Source organism: Grammomys surdaster, unplaced genomic scaffold (assembly GCF_004785775.1).
Source record: "Grammomys surdaster isolate TR1022 unplaced genomic scaffold, NIH_TR_1.0 126278, whole genome shotgun sequence".
Lineage (NCBI taxonomy): Eukaryota > Metazoa > Chordata > Mammalia > Rodentia > Muridae > Grammomys > Grammomys surdaster.
The window spans coordinates 3,220,150-3,244,804 of NW_021621078.1; the positions used below are offsets into that span (position 1 = coordinate 3,220,150).

Consider the following 24,655-nt stretch of genomic DNA (forward strand, 5'->3'; position numbering starts at 1 on the left):
GCAGTACAGTGACACTATGATCCACATAAGCTCCTAACAGGGTAGAAAAAGCGGCCTCAAGGCGACTATCTTAGTCACAGGAAGGACAGAAGAAAGGCTGAAAACACCCTTCCTATCCCAAGGCCAGACGACCTTCCTTCTGGGTGGACTTTTGAGCAGAGGACTCATCTGCCCTTCACCTCTGACCTCTGACCATCTCTCACGGCTGTCCCCTGAGAGTGCCAGAAGTGTACAGAGCACAGATGCCCACTCGTGTCTCACCTAATGCCTGAGAAAGATGAGGCTTAACGCAGGCAGGTGGCTGCCGAAACTGCCCAGCTGACACAGGGCCCTGAAGCCCGGCTCAGACAGCCCAGAGTGGAGTGCCATCCGCCCCCAGCTGCATTCGCAGGTGCATGCCCACATCAACATTTTCTTTTAAAATTAACCTCTCCCTTTATTAACACCTTTTCATTCAACCCCAAATTGTTTGCCTAAGGCAAGTGGAAATTTTAATTATAACTTCAAAATCAATTGCTACAGCTTCCCCCCAAATTAAAGCAGCACAAGGAAGGCAGTAAAAGAAATGAGCAGGATGGTACTGGCCCCACGCTGGTCCCAAAGCAGCCTTCCTCGCTCTGCTCCCTCCCGCTGGCCAGGCCTCTGCGGAAGGGTGAGGAAAGTGCTGGGTCAGCAGCTCCCACTCCACACACCTCAGAAAGGGAGGTAGTTCTTGGGGGTACAGAAGAAGCCTCTGACCCCCAACCTGTAGCCCTCCTAGCAGGTACGGAGAGATAGTCACACAAGAACCCCTTCTGAGATGGCAATCCTCCTTTATGATTCTTAAGCTGCAGGGGGAGGAGAGGCATTCCCTAGCAATAGAACCACCCTCACTGGGATTCAGGTGGACCAGAGACGTGGGCTTTCAGAAGCTCTTCTCCATGCCATCCCCAGCTATGCCCGCTCAGGCCAGGACCCCGAAGAGAACCTGTTTCCTGTGGCTCTGGGCATTGAAGGCCTTTTGGGACTGTGTAGGCGCTGAGAATGAACCTCCAGGGGATGCCATGCAAATTCTACTCAGGCTGATGTAAGACGCAGGCCTCTGTGCTGAACAAATGCAAGGCAGATTTCAGCAGCCCCCTCCCTCTCCCCCCTCCCCACCTCTGTTGGTCAGAGTCTCTCCCCAAAGTGCTATGTGTGGTGAGACAAGGGACAGCACTGTCACTACTCCACTTGATCACCATGCTGATCAGAGACCCAGAAAGCACAGGTGTACACCCTGCGTCTCCCGTGGCGCCCAGGACCTGTCCTGAGAGCTGGAGAGCAGGAAACTGGTATCCCAGGAGGTTGAGTTTCCACTGAGAAATATGAATGCTCAGAGCAGCTTCTGAGACTTAACTCTCAGAATTCTTCCTTCTTGTCCTGATCACCAATGTGTGTGTGTGTGTGTGTGTGTGTGTGTGTGTGTCCGTGCACACAGGGGGAAGGGGAGACATGACTACACAGGAGCATCCAGTCATCATGCAGTTGCCCTGGCATCTAGTCCAGGTCCACGCCTGGAGCTTATAGAGGCCTCCTCAGAGTCTACAGAAAGGCTACGTCTGGTCTTTAAGGACGCTTCGGGAGGGCAGTATCCTCAGTGGGTAGTACTGTGGCCCTATCTAGCTTCCCAGGGTTCTGTCCCTGAGGGTGCAGAGGCGACCCTACACAGAGTTCCTGTCCGTCTAGGCCACCATGGCTTACTTGTATCCAAACTCAGGGATACCTTCTTCCCCAACCTTGGGGTCCGAGGGGTGACAGAAGATAAAGTACATGCAATGTGTCCCTGTGCAGACCCAGCAGACCTGTGTGGCTGGGACCAGTGGAGGGCATAGCTCTGGAGCCTAGCAGTTAGTCCTGGTAGACCCAGCTGCTCACAAGTCCTGTGTTCCTGGACAAAAGTCTACCTCTATGAGCTTCTGGGATTTCCTCTAGAGAGCAGGGACTGTCATTTCTGCCGGAGAGGCTGCATGACAATTTCCGCAAGTATCAGCTGTGGGAGCCTGAAGTCAGGGCTGGCTGTGCTCAGGGCCTGGGTTGTCTGACCTGCCATAGGTCCTTGGCTGCTCAGCTAGCAAGATCCTCACAGATATATATGGTTGGGCCTGGGGACTAATCCAAGAACAGGGGTTACTGGAGACAGTACTGAGCCCAAGTCCGGGAAACAGGACTCAGCTACATCCCCAGTATCCCTACCTCTGCGTTTCCACTTTGTCCTCATCTAGGGGTGAACAGAATTGGCTCTAACTGGAAGTGGTTGCCAGAAGGCACACAGGCTGCTCAGGGAGCCCCTCTTCAGTCTCAAGAGCTGTGCTCACCCGTCAGAAGGCCCCACAGCCACCCCTTCCACTGTAGGAAACTGGAAAGGGCTGAACTCAAGGGTTGCTGAAAAGACCCAGTATCAGTACACGTGCTGGGCCTGCCAAGCCTCAGGATACTCACAATGGCCCACTGTCCCTGCTGGGCAGGCAGGAGGTGCAGCCAGACCCAAACCAAACAGCTTCATTTGGTGTTTACGCGAATCCATCTCAGGGGGAGGGGGAATCTAGGGGGAGGGGGAATATCAGGGTCACACACCCTAGGTTTCCTGGCAGTGAAACACAGATGAACAGAGAACACAGACATACAGAATGACTACATATTTCTGTTCCCTACAAGAGCAAGGAGAGTGAAGTTGTGGCCACAGGGAGGTCTACGTCCTGAGCCTCAGCAGCCAGTACTACAGGAGCACACGACTGAGCACTGCCTGAATCAAACTGCACTGCGCCACAGACCCCGATGACCATCCAAAGAGCATCGAAGGCAGCGCTTCTCAGCCTTCCTGATGCTGCATCATTTAAAACACGGTTCCTCATGCTGTGGTGACCATAAAGTGATTTTCATGGCTACTTCATAACTGTAATTTTGCTCCTGCTATGTATCAAAATGTAAACACCCATGATTTCTGACAGTCTTAGGCGGCCCCTGTGGAAGGGTTGTTTGGAAACCCAAGGGGTTGTGACCCACAGCTTGAGAACCACTGATCTAAGACTGTGTTGTGGTCACCATCCAGGGGTGTGACTACTGGATGAGATGTTTCATCTCTGAGCATCCATGATGCCTATGTGACCAGGACTGTCACAGAGAATCTAATCAAGGACGACAGCTCACTGCTTGAGGACGCTGAAAACGTGACAAAGAGAAGGTGGGCGTTGGGGACATGATCTACAGTGGGTTCCAGTCACACTCCACCACATATGAGCACTGTGGCCTTTCGGTTACTGAACTACCCTACCCCGTGCCTCGGTTCCCTCATCTATACAGCTGAGTTAACCACAACAGGAGTTAAGTGAATTGGCAACTGTTCTAAGTAATCGGTCTTAGAACGTATGGAAAAAACTTGATAAATGTGAACTATTACTGTCATTAGTATGTTAAAGGATGGTACCCAGGGGCACACCTGAGCACTCTGAATTCTATCCAACCCCAGGGAGGCTTTCCCTCTGACTGACGCCTCAGTGATACACTGGGGTGGACAGAGGTAGGCTCAGCTCTGGGAGGCCCAGTTAACTTTTCCTCCCTGCAGCAGGGTCCTCTCTTGCCCACTGCCTTGGCAGGTCTGTCTGCACGTAAGTCACAACCTGTAATAAGTGTTAAGAGGAGATGCTGCCTAGAGAAGGGAGTCCAGGAGGCCCTGAGGCGCGGGCTCATCCACCCCCAGCTCTGGCAACAGGCTCCACTCCGCAGGCGGTGACTTGGAGCCAAAGCGTAGCTCTGTGGGGACAGGGCTGGGTAAAAATAGCCTGGGCGGGCACATCTCAGCTTCCCTTGAAAACCAGGCACCCGTGGGTACACGTGGATCCCCCACTGCAGGGAAGAGGGAAGAGTGGGCACAGGCCAAACCTCCCACTGGTAAGAAGGGCAATGGCTGTTGGGCCAGACCAACAATGGAATCTCTTGTGTGTGTGGTCAGTCAATACTCTGGAGATATGGAACAGGCCAGGGTCATGATGGATTTTCCTTTGGGTGGCAGGAACATTCCATTGAGGGGGGCGGGGGCTTATGGTACCAACACCCCAAATTCAAAGAGGGTGGGTTAGGCCTGCCTACAATGACATATACCCTCACAACCCACCTCTTCACACAGACATGCTGACCATGGTGGCTGGGAAGCAACCCTGACAGAAACTGACTTCCCCTGGGGCTGCCAACCCCCGGTGCCAATCACAGGCCAAAGGTGGGACCAAGCAAAAGACCAGACCTTGACCTAGGCCAAGGGAACCCACAGGAGAATTGGTCACTAAGCCATCTCCACTGCTCTGAGAGTAGCCTTCCTCTGTGAGATCAAAGCTCTGTAGCCCTGGGCTTCCTGTTCTGATGCACGAGGCATAGGTCAGAAGGCAGGAGAGAAGGACACTTTCCTTCCCAGAAGCTACCCCACCCACCTCTCCCAAGGATGGCAGTCAGGGCAGGGTTTGGTCCCTAGGTTCTATCCATGTCTACTCTTGAACCCCCAAAGAGTCTCACCTTAAGTCAAGACACCCCCTCAGCAGGAGCCCCCAGGTGACAATCACTATGCAGCCATTCCAATGTTAACTTCAGTTGGACCTGCGACTGACTAGTCTCAGGATAGGAGAGGGGAGGGAAGAGGGGCACTGCAGTAACAACAGGTATTTCCTCTTTGGTTTTATGTCATGCTGGGGTTTCTCAGGCCTCTAGTGCTATTTACACAGAGCATAGGCACACGAACAAGCCAGCCACTGCCTGTGGAAGACCACACAGCCTTTCACCCCAGCTTCAACTGTCTCCCTCCCAGGTCCCACACCACTCAACTCCCACCTGCTGACAGGAGATGGCAGAGATTAGGGGAAAGTAGACAGGCTGTAGCTCCCAGAGAAACTTAGAAAGAAGATGTCAAACAGTCGAAAGCAGATCAAAGATAGGCACATCCCAAAAGACACAAAGGCAGAGCAGTGTTAAGGGATCTGAACAGCCAAGTCCAGAGAGAGGAGCTGGAGTGAGGTGCAGCACCAAGGAGGGTCCAAGGTAGACCTGGGCAGCGCACCTCTGGCCAGGAGTATTGTCTAGCTGACAAACATGTCCAACTGTCCGGAAGGCTGTGGCTCAGCCAGTGCCTGAGCTGGAAACCAATCAATGCCCAGCCAGACCTTTGACCCAGACTACTCTATCTTTGACCAAGGGCCCACTGACTGAAGGGAGAAAGAAGCTGCCCACATTCTTGGCCAGGGCCCATCTGGCACTGCCAAGGAACAGGCTGCTGCTCCGGTGTTCTCTTTTTCTTTTTTTTTTTCTTTATATCCAAAGATTTATTTTAATATTCCACATTTTTAGTTTTTTTCTATTTTTCTCTTAGACTATATTTTTATACATATGTATACATTGGGTTTTCAAATTTCAGTGTTCTCTTTTTCATGCAGGTGAGCAGGGGCCCTACTGCCAAGCCACACCCCTTACCACCACACCAACCAAAAAAAGCTGGCAGGGCCACACAGTTTCAGAAGTAATTCAAGAGGTAGGAGGCACTTAAAAATGATGTAGGATCCATTTACCAAGATGTAGACCTCCTACGTATTCATGCATCTCTTACAAGTTTCAAAATACATACTGGAACCTTCGGAGAACTAAGAGCTTCTCTAAGACTAAGAGTTTCTCTCCCCCGAGGTAGAAGGAACAGGCAATGGCGGACTAGAGGAAGATAGGTGAGAACACCTCTAATCTGACCGGGTTCACACAGCATACTGCCAGGAGAATGCCAGGAGAATAAAGCCAACAAATCAGAGGCTTATGGGAAACTGGATACGTGCACAGTACCAGAGACACCACACACACACACACACTCTCACTGAGCAGGCTACTGTTCCTTTAACACAGTAATCAAACAGCATCATTAATGGAAAGACAGACACTGGCCAGTGTCCTGCCAGCAGGGACCCACAGCAAGAGATACCACAAGTTACTTGTCACTAAAATGAACCAAAAACCAAACAAATGAACACCATACCTTTTGTTTGTTTGTTTGTTTGTTTGTTTTTTCGAGACAGGGTTTCCTCTGTATAGCCCTGGCTGTCCTGGAACTCACTCTGTAGAACAGGCTGGCCTCGAACTCAGAAATCCGCCTGCCTCTGCCTCCCAAGTGCTAGGATTAAAGGCGTGCACCACCACCGCCTGGCAACACCATACCTTTTGTAAGACAACTGGCCTGGTGGACCACAAGAAAAGGAGCTGGTGGCTCACACCTACACCGGCAGTAACCGGAGACTAAGGTAAAGGAAGCACTGTGAGACTGAGGTCAGCCTGGGCTACAGTGAAACCCTGCCTAAAATCAAATAAAAGAATGCCATGCAGCTATATTAAGGAGGTTTTCTAGATTAGTGCCCTCCAACTTCAGTGTCACTTCATGTCACACCTGGTGGGACATTAAACTCGGACGAGATCCGCCTCTGGTTAGGAAATCTGGAAATACGTTTTTCCAAGTTGAGAGGGGTTAAAGAGAATATTTCTAGCAGGGATAGGCAGATCTCTTGAGTTTGAGGCCAGCTAGGTCTACAAACCTACTTCCCAGACAGCTAGGGCTACACAGGGAAACTCTGTCTTGAAGAACCAAATAAAATAAAAGTGCTAAAAACAAGCAAAGCACCCTTAAAGAAAACCACTCCAGGGTCAAAGTCCCAGAAACACCAGGCCTAGAGGACCAAGTACCCCACAAGACTACCAGAGGTCAGGCAGGAGAGCTTCTGAAGAGGCAACGATAGCTAAATCGAGTCCCTAAATAGCCAGTCCTGCCCCCAACTCCAAATGGTACATTTGATCAGGAACCCTCACTGGGGGTGGACCTGTGTATGAAAATGGGCTATCTCCCTCCACTGAGGCTCTCCTGGGATCTTAGGCTATGTGTCCCTCATTTTGTTCCTCCCTTTAGAGGAAGGCTCTCAAGGCCCGTCAGCAATGTATGTAAATTTATATGTAAAACTCAGCACCTGGTCCTTCAGAATTTGTTGTTGTATGAGTTCGCATCTTTTAAAGAAACAACTGAATAGAAACAAGACCATCAGGGTGAGCTCCGTCCAACGTGACTGCTGTCCTTACAAACATGGTGGGTGAGTTCCATCCAACGTGACTGTCGTCCTTGTGAGTATGGTGACACACACCTGTAAGCCCGGCACTCTGTAGGCAGAGGCAGGAGCACCAGGGACTCCAAGCCATTCATGAGAGCTACATAGCACGTTTGAGGCCGGGGTGGGGCTACATGAGACCCTATTTCATAAAACAAATTACTCAAAACAACTAGGAGGGAGAAGAGTGTGGAGAAATGAAGGTGTGGGGAAGGGAGACGACCAAAGACACAGACTTTATAAGAAACACTCCTGTCGGCTCCCTGCTCTCAAATGTAGCTTCCAGAACCCTTGGGAAAACTATGTCAAGTATCTAAACTACTAGGCCTGAATTACTTTGATAGTCCCAACAGCTAGTTCCCTTAGCTTCAGGAGAAGCCCACAGGGATCCCCAATCAGTGGATGTTTCCACCCAGGCTCCCCACATGTGCACACCCATAAACAGATGTATGCAGCTGCCCATATACACACACACACAAAATTAGTAAATCCATGGATATTAAGGCCAGGGATGGTAGTGCACACCTTTAATCCCAGTACTTGGAAAGCAGAAGCAGGCAGATCTCTTGAGTTCCAGGCCACCCTGCTGTACAGACTGAGTTACAGGACAGCCAGGGCTACACAGTAAAACCTTGTCTCAGGGGTAAAAAAAAAAAAAAATGCCAGTGCAGTCAGACAGTGCAACAGCAAAGGTGGTTTTATTTGTCCACAATCCTGTTCATGGGTTACAAAACAGATGTGAATAGTGCAGGCAGCCACAGAACCACAGGCCCTTCATGTACACACAGTCTCTAATCCTGGGGCAGCCACCTCTGTGGACAGAAGGGCCCAGTAATTGAGCAACATATTTCCATTTTCTCTACACCAGACAGTATTTCTGGCTACTTAAAATCCAGAGCAGATTTCTTCCCTTTGTTGTGGCCAGGACAGGAAGAAGGGCCTCTACCAGTCTGGGGACACGTGGGCACCCAGCTCAGCTGTGATGCCAGCCTCCTGAGGGCCTTCCTCCCCTGCCCCCACAGCTGTTCAGTACAGTGATGGTAACTAAAGCTCCAGCAGAGTCCGGCTGAATCATCTCCAAGAAAAATTCACAGGAGGAGGTGAACCCGCCTTCAACTCAGCCCTGGGTGAGGTGTGAGTGTACAAAAACCCAGGGTCTCATATCCAAGTGCCCCAGTGAACCTATTTTTTAACAAGAAGGATTCAAAGAGGATATCTGGTCTACTCCTTCCTAACTAGTCAGAATTAATGACCTTGATTTTCAAACAAGCACGTGGACTTTGGAGGCAAACTCCCAGGGTTTATGAAAACAGAATTTAAATTGCTTCCACATCTGGAAAGCAAAGCGGCAGCTAGCCCCAAGAATTCCAGGCATGCCAGTCACGGAGGAGCAGAGGGTCCAGGGAGGCGTTTCCTGTTGGCCTGAGGTTCCTTCACCCAACTATCTGAAGGCACACAGAAGATCTCTCCACAAACAGAGGGGGCTTGTGGAGCCACACTGGCCACCCATGGCCAGGCTGCTCCACACACCAGGGAGAACTCTAGCTTTCTCCCCTAAATCCTGTGAAGAGGCATATTCTACAGAGGACTGCACCCCAAGTGCAGTCCGGGCTTCCTTGACACACTGCCATTTCCCTCCTTTCGTCCCCATCTACAACTAGGCCTCATGAACCTAAACCGCACTTCAGACACCCCAGCTATGTTCTCTCCCTTTTTTGTGTGTTCTTGAGATAAGATCTTGCCGTTTCTGTACCCTCCTCTGGCCTGGGACTCACAAAAACCTGCCTGCTTCTGCCTCCCAAGTGCTGGGATTACAGGCTCGCCACTACGCTGGATTTGAGTTCTCCAAGAAATTATTCCCCAAGCACCCTGGGAAGATTCTGTTCCCATCAGTCACTGTGCCTCAGGCTCTCCCAGGAAACTGTGGTCCAGGGCAACTTACATGCTATTGTCAAAGCAAAATGCACAGACTACACTGAAGCCTGCACAAGGGCTCTCCTGGCTCCTGGAACAGGCAGCTATTTCAGGCTACAAATTATAGCTTTTAAAGATGTGGCTGTTTGAAGTGAGGGCTTAATTATTCACATGGCCCAGCGCTCTCGGGCTGGCTTTGAGAGCTCCATATGCTATCATTGTGGCAGGAGGGGCATGGATTTCAGGTGAAGGCTTGGAAAGCAGCAGCGGTCAGCTCTCTGTCCTGGGTGTGGGGAGTGTCCCCAGTGAAGTGACACACAGCCTGAAACCCGAAGCCAAAAGGGGACCTACCCCCCTCCCTCTGCCACAAAACCCCTTAGGCCATGGAAGGCCCAGTGAGGTGCCAACATTCACCCACAGCTGCTGGAGAGGCTGTTTGGAGCAGACCCATGAGCGAGCTGATGGAGGGCAGGATGGATAGCCAGTTGCTTCCTCCCTCACCATGCACACCACCTAGACCAGGGCCTTGTGTGCAGACCCCTCCCCTGCTCTGCCCTCCTGTACTCTCATCAGCTCAGGGCTCCAGCATTCCTCCTGCCAGCTTAGTTTGGAGTCCCTCCTATCCTGTGGCCTCTGCTAGTGCCCTCCCAAACTTGGCCCAGTAGGGGCAGGTAAGAGAGCACTGGACCCGAGTACCCTGAGCTCAAAAGGCTGCAGATTCACAGGGGAGACCAGCCTTCAAAGAGCATGTCAGTAGATAGAACCTGCTCCTCAGACCAGCAGCTCGGCCCTTCCACAATCTCTTCCTCTGACACGCACCAACCTCCTGTTATCAGGCCCACCCTCTGCGGGCAGCACCCACAAGTTAGTGCTACCTCCTGAAAGAAGAGGCTTCACAAAAGGTGAAGTCAGCTAATGGCTACCAGAACCTTGAGAGAAGACAGTGAAGGGACTGAGGGGAGACCTGAGGAAGCAGTGTGAAGCCACTACTTGCTCATAAAGCCTGCCTTGAGCTGGCTGCTCCCACCAAGCCCCTGGCAAAGCCCCATCACCAAGATGTTCCCAAGACCTATCTGCCAGGACCTCAAACATGATCCACTGCCCGAAAACCCTGCTCCCAGCTCAAAGAATATACCAGGCCCAGAAAGTATCCCAGGGAGTATCTCCATGGTCCACCAGAGTCCTTGATGGCTCAGGACTCCCCCTACCTTCCACCTCCATTCTGCCAACTGCTGCAGCCCAGCCCCCCTAAACAATGGTAGCTCAGGACACCTGTTCACAGGACTCCACCACTCCCTGCCCAGAGCATCCATGGACCCTTCTGTGATGCCTGTCACTTAGAGAAGCACAATGTTGTCACAACCAAGTGAGAAGGGTCATTGGCTAAGCACCTACCACATGTTTCATCTACTCTCAGAGGGAGAAACTCAGACAGACAGACAGACAGACAGACAGACAGACATAAAGACTCACAGTGCCATAAGGACTGGGGACTGATATTCGGCTCAGAGAGGAAGGCTCGGAGGAATCCTCAAAGTCTTGGTGACTATCCAACCTCATAGTGAAGAACTCTGAGCACCAGAGAATCCCAAAGTTGAAACATATGCAGCCTGTTCAAACAGGGACAGTAGTGTTGGCAGCACTGGGGCTTGGGTGGAGGGGGCAGAAACCACAGCACAGACCCAAGGGTAATTCTCCTGTCCTCCCGGCCCCAGGAAACTCCAGTGGAGACAGATTTGAAAGAAGAAAAGTATATGTAAGAAGAAAACCTCAGGCACAGTGAGAAAATGAAAGAAGGGAAGGTCCAGGTCCAAGGATGATAAACTAATCAAGGAGGCTAGGAAGGTGGCTCGGCAGCTAAGGGCACGCATGTGGTGCTCTTCCAGAAGACCTGGGTTCAGCTCCCAGCACCCACAAAGTGGTTAACAACTATCTGTGACTCCAGTCCCAGATGACCAAAGCCCTCTCCTGGCCTCTGCAGGCATCGACATGCACATGGCGCAGATATACACAGAAGTAAAACACACGTACACACACACACACATTTTAAATTTTAACTAGTTAAGAGGTCCTCATCACATCAGTCTCCTGCCGCTGCCTTGGGGTGCGACTGGGGGTCTGCAACAGCTCCCCGCTCTTGATCTCCTTCTAGGGAAGAGGAGTGTGTGAACTGAGATGACAGCCAGCAGGAACAGAGAAAGGTCTCTCTCTCTCTCTCTCTCTCTCTCTCTCTCTCTCTCTCTCTCTCTCTCCCCCCCCCCCCCCCAACTGTGGGCTCATGTAGAGGGGAAGGAACATGAGGCTCAGAGTGGCTGTTCTGCTATCCCAGACCCACACAGCTGCAGAGCCCACAGGGATCTGAGCCCAGTACACAAGCTTGCCCATTTGAACCACATAATACTGTCCCTCAATCAATGCTGGTACCACTACAGGTGGCTCTTCTGTCCCTGCTTTGCAGAAACTGGGCAAATTACATAATTTCTCCAGAGGTTACCTAGTTTCTGTGTTTCATTAAATCCAACCTGCCTCTGTTTTAGATACACGGTTATTTTAAGTACACCAAGAAAGGAAAGGTGCTGTCAGCTAAGTTATAACACCACCAACTCTACTACACACACCAGTCGGAGATGTCAACATGCTAAAGGGAAAAGGTGTCTCAAAATCTGGCGAGAGTATAAATGGAAATGAGGATCCAGTCAGTTCTTTATCCTGTGTGAGCCCATGGTGGCCAATGACTGCATTCATACTTGTATACATGAGCGTGTATTGAGTGTGCACACAAGCACATACACATGGACATAAATACATTCTGTCTCCTGCCCCCCTTGTTGCTGGAAAAGCCTTCCAGTCGTCTTCAATAATTGGTACAACTACCAACTACACAGGTAACTACACAGAGATGTGCTGGCCAGGACTGCCTTGCAAACCAGGACTCGCCTCAGGCCCCAGGCCATCGCCTCAAGGTTATTACCTCCCTATAGCAGGCAGTGGTGCTCTGACCACCACCCACTGTACCAGCCAAGTCAGGCTGTCTGGCCTCACTTCAGCGGATCTGCAGAGCTCAAAGCAGCCAAGCTGGACAAGCAGGTACATCTGGCTCCCTGGAAGACTACCAAGGACAGTCACCTAATGTGGCCAGTGGCTGTACAGCCTGAACCTTTTAGCCTGGCCCCTCTCCAGCCCTCCTGTGGCCTCTGCAGCTAGATGAAGCCACAGTGCTTTAATAAGGCAGATTTTGTGGGCTGCTGGGCAGACAGTAGCACTGCAGGCACAGGCAGGTCACAGCTAGAAAGATGGATGGTCCTGTAGAAGAACAGGGGGCCACTCCCCTTGTAGACTACTGTGATGGGGGGGGGCGCCAGAGCAATGCAGAGTGCACAGCCCCAAGTGCTGCCCCACACCAAGCCCCTGGGGAGAAGGCTGTCACCTCAAAATGTGCTCTGCATCTCATTCACAGATTGCCACACGGGTGCCAGCCGCTTGGCTGATATGCAGAGACCAAGCTGGTTTCTTTAAAAATACAGGCACAGAGAAAGGACTTTGCTTCTCTTACACAGACAGACCCTCAGGAGGTGGAGTCCCCATGCCCAAACCCCTTCCTTCCTATTTCATCAAGACACACCAGCTGGCCAGCCACTCTGTTGGGGACTGAGCTTATCAGCCCTGAGAAAAAGCTGGGGAAGCTGCCAGGATCACCCTTCGGGCTTTACATTCTGGTGGGTCACGAAGCGTGCCCGGAAGCAGTACTTTTGTTGTTCTTGTGCAGCAGATGAGGACGCTGAGGCACAGAATGAAACGGTCTACCTCAAGCAGCGAGTGGTGGAGCGCCAAAAGCCAGGTCTACGCTCAGATGTTTTCAGGCTCCCAAACCTATTTTTCTACCCTACGAAAACAGGCCCTGGGAATCAGGTGGTGCGAGGCACAGGAACTTGCCAGTGGTTGACACAAGCATTTCTCTCACAGGAAACCAGTGAACAGAAACAAAGGAACAACTTTTACATTCTCCCATCTGAACACAGGGACTTAAGTTGGGAGCCAAAACAAGAGACACGGAGACACACAGACCCTCCCGAGCTTTGGCTCTAATCCCTTTCCTCTCTAGCCAGCTGAGCTAGGAAGTATGGGTTCTCTTTTTATGATACCAGGCTTGGAGGACACAGGGGGTTTGTGGGGGTCAAGATGACCAGAGAATACCTTGGCTTCTCCCACACCCTGGTTCTGTTTAGGCCTTCCTCTCCTAAACCCTTAAAAGAGAAAGACTCAGCCAGGCATAGTGACATATTCCTATGTACCTATGTGATTCCAGAACTGGGGAGGCAGAGACAGGAGGATGTCTGTGAGTTCCACACCAGCCTGGTTCACACACTGATAGCCAGGCCCTAAAGGACTACATAGTGAGACCATACCTTTTTTGGATTTTTTTTTTCCCCTGGTTTTTATTTTTAAAAAGGTAGGGGTGATAGAGAGGCAGCTCAGAGGTTCGGACCCAAGCTTGGATTACCAGCGCACATGAGCTGCCTATGAGCTTCGGCAGGATCCAATCCTCTGCCTCTGCCAGAGCTTTCACTCAGGCACACATGAGTGCACACACACACACACACACTTTAAAAAAAAATATTCAAAGGCTGGAGAGATGAGTCAGTAGTTAAAAGAACCCAAGTTTGGTTCCCAGCACCACCCACATCAGGTGGCTCATAACTGCCTATAACTCCAACTCAAGGGACACCTGATGCCTCTGAGGGCATCTGCATGCACACACACACACACACACACACACACACACACACACACAAACTCTCTCTCTCTCTCTCTCACACACACACACACACACACACACATACACACACACACACACACACACACACACTTAAAACAATATAAAGGTAAGGATCCCACAAGCAAAGACACAGCTCTAGGTAATTGCCAGATCTGTTTTCTTTTAAATAATGTTAACATGGTTGGGGAAGAACTCATTTGCCTGAGAAGACAAAGCTGGTTGAATCACAACTCTGACCAAGGGAGATCCTCCTTCCTCTTTGTTAAAGGAGGAAAGCAGCAGGGCTGGACACACTGCCATTACTAGAACCCACTGCTGGGCAAGGCTGAGACTGGAGGTCACCCAGACAACTATGGCTCTGGCCCTTCAGTAGACTTTTCCAGGATATACACATCCCTGGCAGTTGCTTTTGCTGATCATCCCAGCTCCAGGTTGCTGTAAAGTCAAGGAAGGAATCAACAGGCTCCCCAGGTACCCATGAAGGTTCTGAGAAACCGTGTTCTATCTCCCTAAGAATCAGACTTCATTGGAGCCCGAGTAAGGTCCATCAGTTCTAATGGGCCCATATGAACTGGCCAATGCTAAATTCCATTTAATTGACAGTAGCTTGATGAGGCCCTAGGCACCCAAGGACTGCCACGCACAGTCAGACACCTGGCATGAGAAAATGAGACCTCCAAGCCCAGGCTTTGGCAGGCATACTTTCCACAACCTGCTGCCCACTGTAGCCTCTGGAGCAATGCTGCTTTGAAATGAGGTCAAGCTGAAAGCTGCCAACTGTCTTGCCCAGGAGAAATAGCCATCAACCCATTCCAGCCACTGGGAACTCAATGGCACCCTAACTCTTGGTCACAAATCATACTGGGATAGTGGATGGAGAGGTGTCTAAAACACACGCTTTGAACCCCAGGTAGAGATAAACCCCAAAGCTTCTGCCCAGGTATGTGAAGGCCTCTTTGGGATCCTTAAGGGACAGGTGTCCTGAATTATGAGGCCAACTGCCCACAGGTAGAGGGATATCTAGCCACCTGAGGCCAAGGAGGATCTGCAGACAGTCAGAGACAGAGACAAGAAGGAGCCAGTGAGAGTGTGGGCTACATAGTAGGTCTTATAACTGGTCTTGCCCCACCTGACGGAGCTGACCAGTATGAATGAGACAGGTGCCAAGCACAACTCTAAGACACAGCTACCAGCGTGTCACCAGCAAGGCTTCTACAAGTTCCAGTTCTGTAGTGGAGAACACATGATCTGTGCCCACGCAGAGTCACGTGGACAGGCTTATCTGACCAGTCCCAGGTTGAGGGTAGGAAGCTGACAGCAGCTTCAATCAAAAAGACATCTCTTCCCTGAGAGATGCCATTTACCCCTCCACTCTAAGGACTACAAGACAGCAGCGCCATGAAAGGTGACCAGGGCAGATTTCCAGCCTCAAAGCGGCTGCTCTCACCCTACTCCCCAGCTGTCTGACAGCAGCAGGATCCCTCCCGGCTCTCAGAGCTTATTCCCCTGGTCTGTCTCCATGCACAGCTAAACCCTGCAGTCCTGCTGGACACACCATGCTAGTCACAGGACCCAACTCAGGAACTTTACAGTCACTGTTCCTGCCGCCTGTTACTCTTCCATTACGGTGTCCCTTCTCAGCAGACTTCTCTGGCCACTGGTTAAAAACCCAGAACCCCGCTGTTCTTCCTCTAAGCCTGTTTTCCACCCCATCTTACTGGATACCTAACTTCTGGCTAGTCTGCCTCCTTCCCATAACACAGCTCCAGGAAGCAAGGACTCACATCCATCTCACTCAGTGCCACAGCCAACACTGAGACAGAAGCTGGCCAAGATCAGATACCTACGTTTCTATGCAGTGAATGAGCGAAGCAGTCTTATGCCAGGCAACGTGAACTGACAGAAACAGGAAAAGCACTATGCTCTGAAATGCCACCTGACAGAGGAGACAAGGTGCCATCCAAGAAAGAAGATCACAACGTCCAGTGATATACCAGGTAGGCACGCCAAACCATACACCCAGCTGGTTGGGGCAGGGCCCCCATTATTCTAGCAATGACACCAGAATGGTCTTCCTCGTGTCGTGACCAGTGATTTGATGCCATAATAGTTATGCAGAACTGACCCAGAGAAAACAGCGCCACCCCAGGGTCCTGTGTACCTGGCAAGGCCTGGGCGCGAGACCCCACTAATGCCAGATGGTGAGCCAGACAATGAATCTTCCTATTTAAAACACAAGCCCTGTGCCAGGAGACAGCATAGGCCAGAGGATAGATGGAACTTTCTGCATAGGCTATTCCAACCCTAGAGATGGCCTCCTGTCTGCAATCTCACAGGAAATCTCTCCCATTCTAGCTCTTCCTAACCCTCACCTAAAATAAATATACAAAAGTAGAATCCTAAGATCCCTCAAGGCAAGATTCACTGTGGAGGAACCATGGGAACAATAGGCTACCAAGAAGAACTTCCAGCCCCCTAAATCAAGGCACCTAACCATTACCATCAGGAAAGTGAGTGAGCTAGGACAGTCCCCAGGGAAAGGCCTCCCAGGACAGCAAGAGGCCAGGAGGTGCCAGCTTGCTTTAGGCCTGGCACAGACAGAAGGGAATCTCCTCCTGCCCCCAGGCTGTTGCCCTGTAGAACCCTGGAGAGGACACCTCAAACCACTCTGGTCCTTCTAACTTCAGCCTTTCCTTCTTCCCCTGGCTAAAGCCCTTTCCAAGGACAGGCTCCAGGCAGTCTGTCCCATAAGATCTCCCTTGGGGCAAAGGTTAGACCTTCCAGCTTGCTTACCTGGCCTGGCCAGTAAACCATCCCTGCCCTGCAGCCCAGTCTTATCTCTCAGGTATGCCTGGTCATTTACTCTGATCCCCACACCTAAACCCAGAACCCAATGGTCCGAAGTGGTTTCCAACCAGGTAGCCAACTAAACCAAGCTGTGCTGCCTAAAGACCACAGCCACGCATTCTTCACCAGCTTCCCCCACATCTATAGCCCATTGACCTCAAAGAACCAACATGAACTGGACCAGGCATTCAAAGTAGCTGGGTGGTGTCAGATTATACCTCAGAACTCAAGGTCCTCTAGAGGGCAAGGATGTGTCCCACATATAAAGTTCCCTGGGTATTTAACCCTGCCTCTTGTGAGAGTCCGCTAAGCAGGTTAAAGTCTGAGTCAGTGCCACAATACCAGAAGCTGGGGCTGAAACATGAGATCTCAGCTAGTGAAGGTGGGTAGAGGAGACAGCAATGGTTTTTTGCAGTTATAAAACCCTCCCCACTGAGACTCCTTTCCCTAGCAATAACAAGACACCATCTTTCACCTGGGAAGGGCCCTGGAAACTGCCCCAGGGAATGTGGGAACCCAAGCAATTATCACCTGCCTCTTGCTCTGTGAAGGGAGGCAGAGGTTTGGAGATCTCAGGAACCAGTGCAAAGTGGGGCCCAATCCAAAAGGAATAGAGAACCAAGCACAAGGCAGGACCTCTGACTCCTCTGCTGCTTTATGGGGGTCAGGGGTGCTACAAATCAGCCAATGAAAACTGTGAGTCCTTCAGAGTTCAGCAATGAATCATTTCTAGCTCTTGTGGGGAAAAGCAAGACCAGAAGTGGGAGGTGGTGAGGTGACAAGTACGGAATGCTGTCTAGGGCTGTGTTGGTACCAGGTTTACAGAGACTGCGATGCTAGGCCCTGGGAGACACTTGTCGCAGCAGAGAAGCAACTGTATCAACAACTTACATTGAGGTGGACTGTGAGCTCTTACAGGACTCAAGGATGTAGGCTGGTAGCCTGCACACACCTCCACCCATAGAAGCATCTTGCTGAAGGGAAGCAAGGGTCCTGTCTCAAATTCCTACGCTAGGTTGGTTCTGTCTTCTGACGCCTCAGATATCCTGGGAGAGGGGAGCAGCAGTAAACTAGCCAGTCGCCATCACCTACGGAAAAAACTTCGCCACTTACAGCTCCCTAGGGAAGCAGCCCAGCCAAGAGCTGGGCACTGATGGGGGCTGACAAGCTCCCTTCCCAGTCCCACCAGATACCCCTAAAACACTACTGAACAGCGCCACAGGGATAGCGGCCACCCTCCTCCAGCACCGAGTGGTTCCGCTCACGCTCGCACCTGGGCGCGGGCCGAGGGGCCCGGAGCAGGCAGAGGGGTCAGTGGTTTTGCGAAGGTACTCCGATCTCCCTGGCTAGCATGGGGAGGGTGGAGGCTAATCCGCCGACTTCTCACTCCTGGGGCCAAGCTAGGTGCGTCCTATGACCGCTGCTTACCTGGCATCCGGGAGCCGGCGGGGAGCGCATCCCCCGACCGGCCACAGGTCGGGCCACTGCAGATGAACAAGACGCCGGCCGCTGGTCTAGTCGGGCGGGGAGTGCGGGGAGGAAGCCAGTACCGTGCTCAGAAAACAATCCGGGAGGCGCGCTGCTCCGCACCAGTTGAAGCCGCCGGTCCCGCCTCCGCCCGCACCCGTTGCCGGGAGACCCGCGTGGGCCGAAGGGGCTCTTTGTATCAAAGCTGCCGTGACATCACGAGGAGCCCGGGCTCCCGGGGCTCAGGCGGCGGGGCCTTGCGCAGGGGGCGGGTCCTAAGGCTCCGCGGCCTGGGAACCCGAGCCGCGGGGGCGGGGCCCAGGTAGCCCCGCCCACCCAAGGTAAGGGGCAGGTGGCGGAGGCGCCGCCAATGGCCACGCGGTCGGCGCCTCGGTGGGTGGAGCTTGTCTGAGCGCATAGTTACTGCAGCAGATCAAAGACCAGAGTTTGGACTTAATTTTCCTCCCTCTCAGTGCTATGTCCCTGTTTGATGTCACTACTCAAACTTTATATCTCAGTGCTGCGAGATTCAGGTAGCGCTATCCGGCTCAAACTCACGAACTAAAGTCTGCCCCAACCCACCACCAGCTGAAGTCTGATTTGGAGTCTTACCCACAACTTTTTTTTCTTCACACCAAGCGAAAGCTATCCACAGCTAGCCCAGTACCAAGATACAAGTGGCAAGTATACAAGAAACAAGTACCAAGATAAGAACTAGAAAACTCAACAAAAAGAAGGATTTCCATCAGAAACACCGTCCCTTTTAGGCCTTCACATCATTCAAGATTTAAACAAGGCAGAAATGTTAGAATTCAAGCAAGATGTTAGGACCACGGTTTTACATAACTGTGGGAAAGCCCGATTACCTTCCTGACTTGCCTCAAGCCACCTTATTGAGTTCTTTATACTCTACACAGTGACACAAGTACTTGGGTATGGTTAGGATGGGCAAGGTGGCTTCACATCACACACACTCACACACACATACACTCACACAGACACACACTCACACACACACACTCATACACACTCACATTTATACACATACACATACTCACACACACTCACAGACACACACACACATACACAGACACTTGTACCTCCTGCTCTCTAGCTCAGCATTTCTCAACCTTTGGGTTGCAACCCCTTTGGAGTTGAATGACCCTTTCACAGAGGTCACATATCAGATATTTATATTACAATTCATAACAGTAGCAAAATTACAGTTATAAAGTAGCAATGAAAATAACATTATGGTTGGAGGTCAGCACAGCATGCGGAACTGTGTTAAAAGGTCACAATATCAAAAAGGTTGAGAATCGGCCAGGTGGTGGTGGCGCACGCCTTTCATCCCAGCACTTGGGAGGCAGAGGCAGGCGGATTTCTGAGTTCGAGGCTAGCCTGGTCTACAGAGTGAGTTCCAGGACAGCCAGGGCTATACAGAGAAACCCTGTCTCAAAAAACCAAAAAAAAAAAAAAAAAAAAAAAAAAAAGGTTCAGAATCACTGCTCTAGCCCTTTGCTCTCAACCTCTTCCTCACCCACTGTGTGTGAGCAATAAATTCCCAACTACCTCTCTGCTTACCTGGTCAAAGCCCACTAGAGTTGCAGCTTTGCTTAGACAGCCTTAGCTAGAGGGGACCTCCACGTAAGGTCTGTGAAAATGAGAAATTCCATCTTGTAAGGCCTTCTCTGAATTTATGTCTTGTAGTTTCTTTCTTTTCTTTCTTTCTTTCTTTTTTTTTTTTTTTGGTTTTTTGAGACAGGGTTTCTCTGTGTAGCCCTGGCTGTCCTGGAACTCACTCTGTAGACCAGGCTGGCCTCGAACTCAGAAATCTGCCTGCCTCTGCCTCCCGAGTGCTGGGATGAAAGGCATGCACCACCACTGCCCGGCATATCTTGTAGTTTCTACATGACCTTTGGAACTATGTATAGATGCCACACAGACGGTTTCTCACACTGTCTCAGTCCAGTCTCCGTCCTAGATATTCAGGGTCAATGAACTGTATCTTGGCTTTAGAGGGCAGCAGACCTGAGTTTGAGTCCTGTTTGTCAGCTCCTTGACTTGGGAGTTTCCATAAGCTTTTTGAGACTCCGTCTGTAAGAAGGGAATGCCACAGGCCATCTCCTGGGTTGCTGTGTGCCCTCTCAACATGAACACACTGAATGTTAAACCCCAGGCAAAGGTGAGACTCTTGGGTGCTTGGCTCTGAGACCTGAGCTCAGTGGTCTCCAATGGTTTTGGCACGGGTAAGCCCAGGTGACCCTCCTTGGTTTCTCCTCATCAGTTTCAAGGCCCATAATCTGAACTATTCCAGGAAACAGGACTTGAGGTAGTCATGCCTTCTGGGTATCTACAGTCATTCAACCAAACCAGTGGGAAAAAATGAGTGAGACCTAGCAACACCCTCCCAACCCCCTGCTCTGGCTGAGCCAGGAAACCCAGCCATGGCTTTTAAAACACACTAGTCTGGTTAAGCACTTTTTTTTATTTCCCCCCTCGTTGAATGACATGTTTAAGAACTCTATAGAGTAGGTGGTGTCAGTGGGGCCCTTTGTACTTTTCTCACAGAAAGTGGGTCAGGTTATTATCCTAAAAACCAAATTGAACTGGATATGGTAGTTTATGCCAGTAACCCCAACAGGGTCAGAGGCCAGGGGATTGCTATGAGTTTGAGGACAGTCTGTGCTACAAAGTGAGACCTTTTCTCAACAAAAATAACCAAAAGGCAAAGTGACAGCAGGCACACTCATATGTACTGCCCACTGCTGTTGCTTTCTGTTTGCCTCCAGGAAGTTGCCCAATGTGCTGGGGCCTCCGATTCTTCCTCTATAAAATAGAAATAAGACACTTCCTCTTTGAGGTGTGAGGTGTGGGTGAGACAGTGAAGCACCTGAGCAGAGCTGTGCTGTCATATGGCAGCATCTCCACAACAGATCCCTTTGCCACAGCCCTCGCCAGCTGTCTAACTCAGTGTTAGGCCCCAGAACCAAGGGCCATGGCTGAGAGACCCTGCAAACTTAATTCATCTACACAGTCGAGAGAACACTGATGGGCATTTTAGGTTAGACCCATGATTTGAGAAGAATTTTTTCCCAAGACATGGTTTTTCTGTGTAGACCTGGATGTCCTGGAACTCAATCTGTAGATCAGGCTGGCTTTGAACTCAGAAATCCGCCTGTCTCTGTCTCCATAGTGCTGAGATTAAAGGTGTGCACCACCACCACCTGGCAATCTTAATCATTGGGAATTAAATTAAATTGTGGGAGCATTTTTAAATGTTGGGAAGAACAAAAATAAAATCAACATATATGTTTATATTAGATACACACACACTTGGCACGGAGTCTGAAAGAAAGCAGGCACTCAGTAAATAGAAGCCATTACTAAACTATGTGAAGGGTTAATAACAAAAAAGCTTCAGGCAGCCTGAGAAACTCCCTGTGGGAAGATTGAGCACTCTCCCTGGGCAGTTAGGAGCAGGAAGGCTCCAGATTAGGAGTCAACATGCCAGGAGAACTCCTGGTACAGATGCCAGTGTGATAAGGACCTCTGCCAAGATTTACGACCTTGGGAAAGCAGAAAATAGGTCTGTGGACAAGAATCTCCCCACTTCAGAATTCCCCTTTCTGCCCTATAAAACCCAAGCCCCCTACACCCTGTGCACAGTCTCCACTCCACTCCCTCATTGTTCTGATTAGAGAACAATTCTGCTCCTGGAGAGAGGTTCTTCACCTCTGCTGAGCCCTATCTACACTGTCTTTCCGGTGAAGGGTTGAGTGGATTGCAGGGAGGAATGGAAAGGCTTGTGGGAGAATCTTCCCCTGACTTCCAGGAAAGGCCTACCACCTGCCAGCAGGGTTCAGGGAACCAATGATGTTGAGGTGGAGGTGGTAACTGGATCCAGTGGCTTTAAGGACTGACCAACATGTGGGGACTCAAGAGTTAAGGACAAATCTCTGTGTCCCTGTTTCAAATGGAGGAAAAGGCTGTGAAGCTTTGTGTAAGCCCGTCACTTGGGCGGTAGAGGCAGGAGGATAAAGAGTTCAAGGATATCCTCAGCTAGAAAGTGAGCGTAAAGCCAGCTAGGGCCGCCCTGTACCCTTAAAAAATAAAATAAAGAAAACTATACCAAAACAACCTACAGAACAACAAAACACTACAATGCATGGAGGCATGGGCCTATCACCCCAGTTCTTGGAAGATGGAGTCAGAGCCTCAACGACATAGTTTGAGACTAGTCTGTGCTACATGATATTGTCTCAAAACAGCAATAAAGCTTGGTATAGTGGTGCATGCCTTTAATCCAACACTCTTGAGGCAGGGGCTTGTAGTCTCTGGGAGTTCAAGGCCAGTCCCATTTATGTAGGAATTCTAGGCCAGCCAAGGTTGAACCATGAGACTGTCTCAAATGAAGTTTGAATGAGTTAGCAGAGAAAAGCTGGGGATGTGGCATCACTGGAAGACATCTTGTCTAGCATGCCCAAAGCCCCTGGGTTCAATACTCAGCACTGTACAAAGAAAGCACCCAAGAATGAGTTAGCAGGAAATATAGTTCTACCCCTGCCCTTGAGGCTGGGGACATCAGGTGTTTTAGGTTAGCCTTCCTTAGTCCCTTAGGTGTGGCTGTGTTTTACAAATTGTGACATCAAACTGTAGTTAGGTAGAAAACTGGATAAACAACTCCTGTACTCTCTGTTCCCTTATACGCACAGGAGGACCTGAGGCTCAGAGATAACCGGGGCTAGACTCTAAACCATACAGAGTTTGTCTATTAAGCAGGGCCTGATGCTACCTGCCAGTGGAGCCCGATCTCCTTCCTGCTCTGTTGGATGGAAGATGAGCAGGGACAGGGAGTAGCTGGGAGTTAGTTGCTGGTTTTACCTTGCTAGCCCAGTGGCTTGAGTCTCCTGAGGGATCGGACTTGCTTTTTGAGGAGAAAAAAAAACAACATTCAAAACAAACCCTCTTCCAGAGAATGTATCCAAGAATAACTTTCAGATGGCCCAGCTACTCTGAAAGATTGATTCTGTCATGGGACTGACTTTCCTGTGGGTGTGGGTACACCATACTCCCATGAAGTTGGATGCCAGAGTTGGTAGAAGCTCACAGAGAAAAGTGTCAGCAAGCAAAACTCCTGCCCTTTAAAAACCACTGCTCATCTGGGTCGTGTAGATGGCAACAGCTGGTTCTTAGGTGAACATACCCCTCCTGACCTATAATGATGTTTCCTCCCACTGCCAGCACCCAGTGGCTCACCCAACCTTGGATGCAGGAAAGGAGCACATTCCCTGGTGTTAGCATTACCCAAGCAGCTGATGCTTATCATCCTTAGCTGAATGAGCAGACAACAGCTGAAGGCCAACAGCAAAGAAAAATCCACCACCTAAGTCTGGCCCTGGGGGTCTCAAACTGGGTCCTTTGAACACCCGCTGGGTTCTGTGGAGACCCTGCCTGAGACAAAACTTCCAGGCAACTGATAAGAGGAAGAGAAGCCCCATGGTTAAGAGTGCATAGTATGCCTGTAGAAGACCCTAGTTCAGTTCCCAGCACCTACATCAGAAAGTTTACAACTATCTATAACTCCAGACCCAGGGGATGTCCTCTTCTAAAGTCTGAGGGCACCTGAGCTCACATGTGTATATATATATATATGTATATATATATATATACACACACACACACACACACACACACATATATATATATATATATATATATATATATACACACACACACACACACACACACACACACACACAGAGCACATACTTTAAAAACAAGAAAAAAGCCAGGCAGTGGTGGCGCACGCCTCTTTGATCCCAGTACAGGGAGGCAGAGGCAGGCTGATCTCTGAGTTTGAGGCCAGCCTGGTCCAAGAGAGGTCCAAGACAGCCAGGACTACACAGAGAAACCTTAGCTAGAAAAACCAAATAAATAAAACATACTTCACAAAGTTGCCTCTGACTTCTACATGGCACTCAGCATCGTGCATCTACCTACAGAAATATCAAACAAATAAATAAGTGACCAAGAAGATATCATCCAGTAGTGTCACTTGTCAGCTGCCGCTACGCCTGATGACCTCAGTTCAATGCTTGGATCCTACACGATGGTCTCCTAAAGACTGTCCTCTGATGTCCACACACACTAAAGAAGTGTAATAAAGTTTCAAAAAAAGGTTTTGTTTTTGTTTTGTTTTGTTTTTGAGACAGAGTCTCTTTACATACCCCTGGCAGTTCTGGAACTCACTCTGTAAACCAGGCTGTCCTCAAACTCACAGAGATCCACCTGCCTCGGCCTCTCAAGTAGGATCGAAGGTGTGTACAACCACACCTGTCTAAAACATTTCTTAAGATTAAAAAAATATGAGTTTCCCTCTGTCTACTTAGCATCTGATCTTCCATGTGAGGCCACATTTACAACCCCTCCTCCAGTGTAACCACACCCAAAAGCAGCTCCAAGTCAGGAACGGCTTCACTCCTTCCTGCTGTCCAGTCTACCTGTGACAGCCGGGATC

General features: G+C 50.3%; 1 protein-coding gene across 2 annotated transcripts in view; it reads right to left on the reverse strand.

The window, feature by feature from the left end:
- The window catches only part of Rab11fip4 (RAB11 family interacting protein 4), a 37,446-nt gene extending 19,235 nt beyond the window's left edge, over positions 1–18,211 (reverse strand). The window contains exon 1 of one of the 2 annotated variants that reach the window (XM_028759366.1): positions 18,097–18,211. In XM_028759366.1, the coding sequence (XP_028615199.1) occupies positions 18,097–18,126 (30 nt within the window). In that variant the 5' untranslated portion in view covers positions 18,127–18,211. The remainder of the gene's footprint in view (positions 1–18,096) is intronic. The other variant, XM_028759365.1, reaches the window with a different exon arrangement.
- Between the last annotated feature and the right edge of the window lie 6,444 nt (positions 18,212–24,655).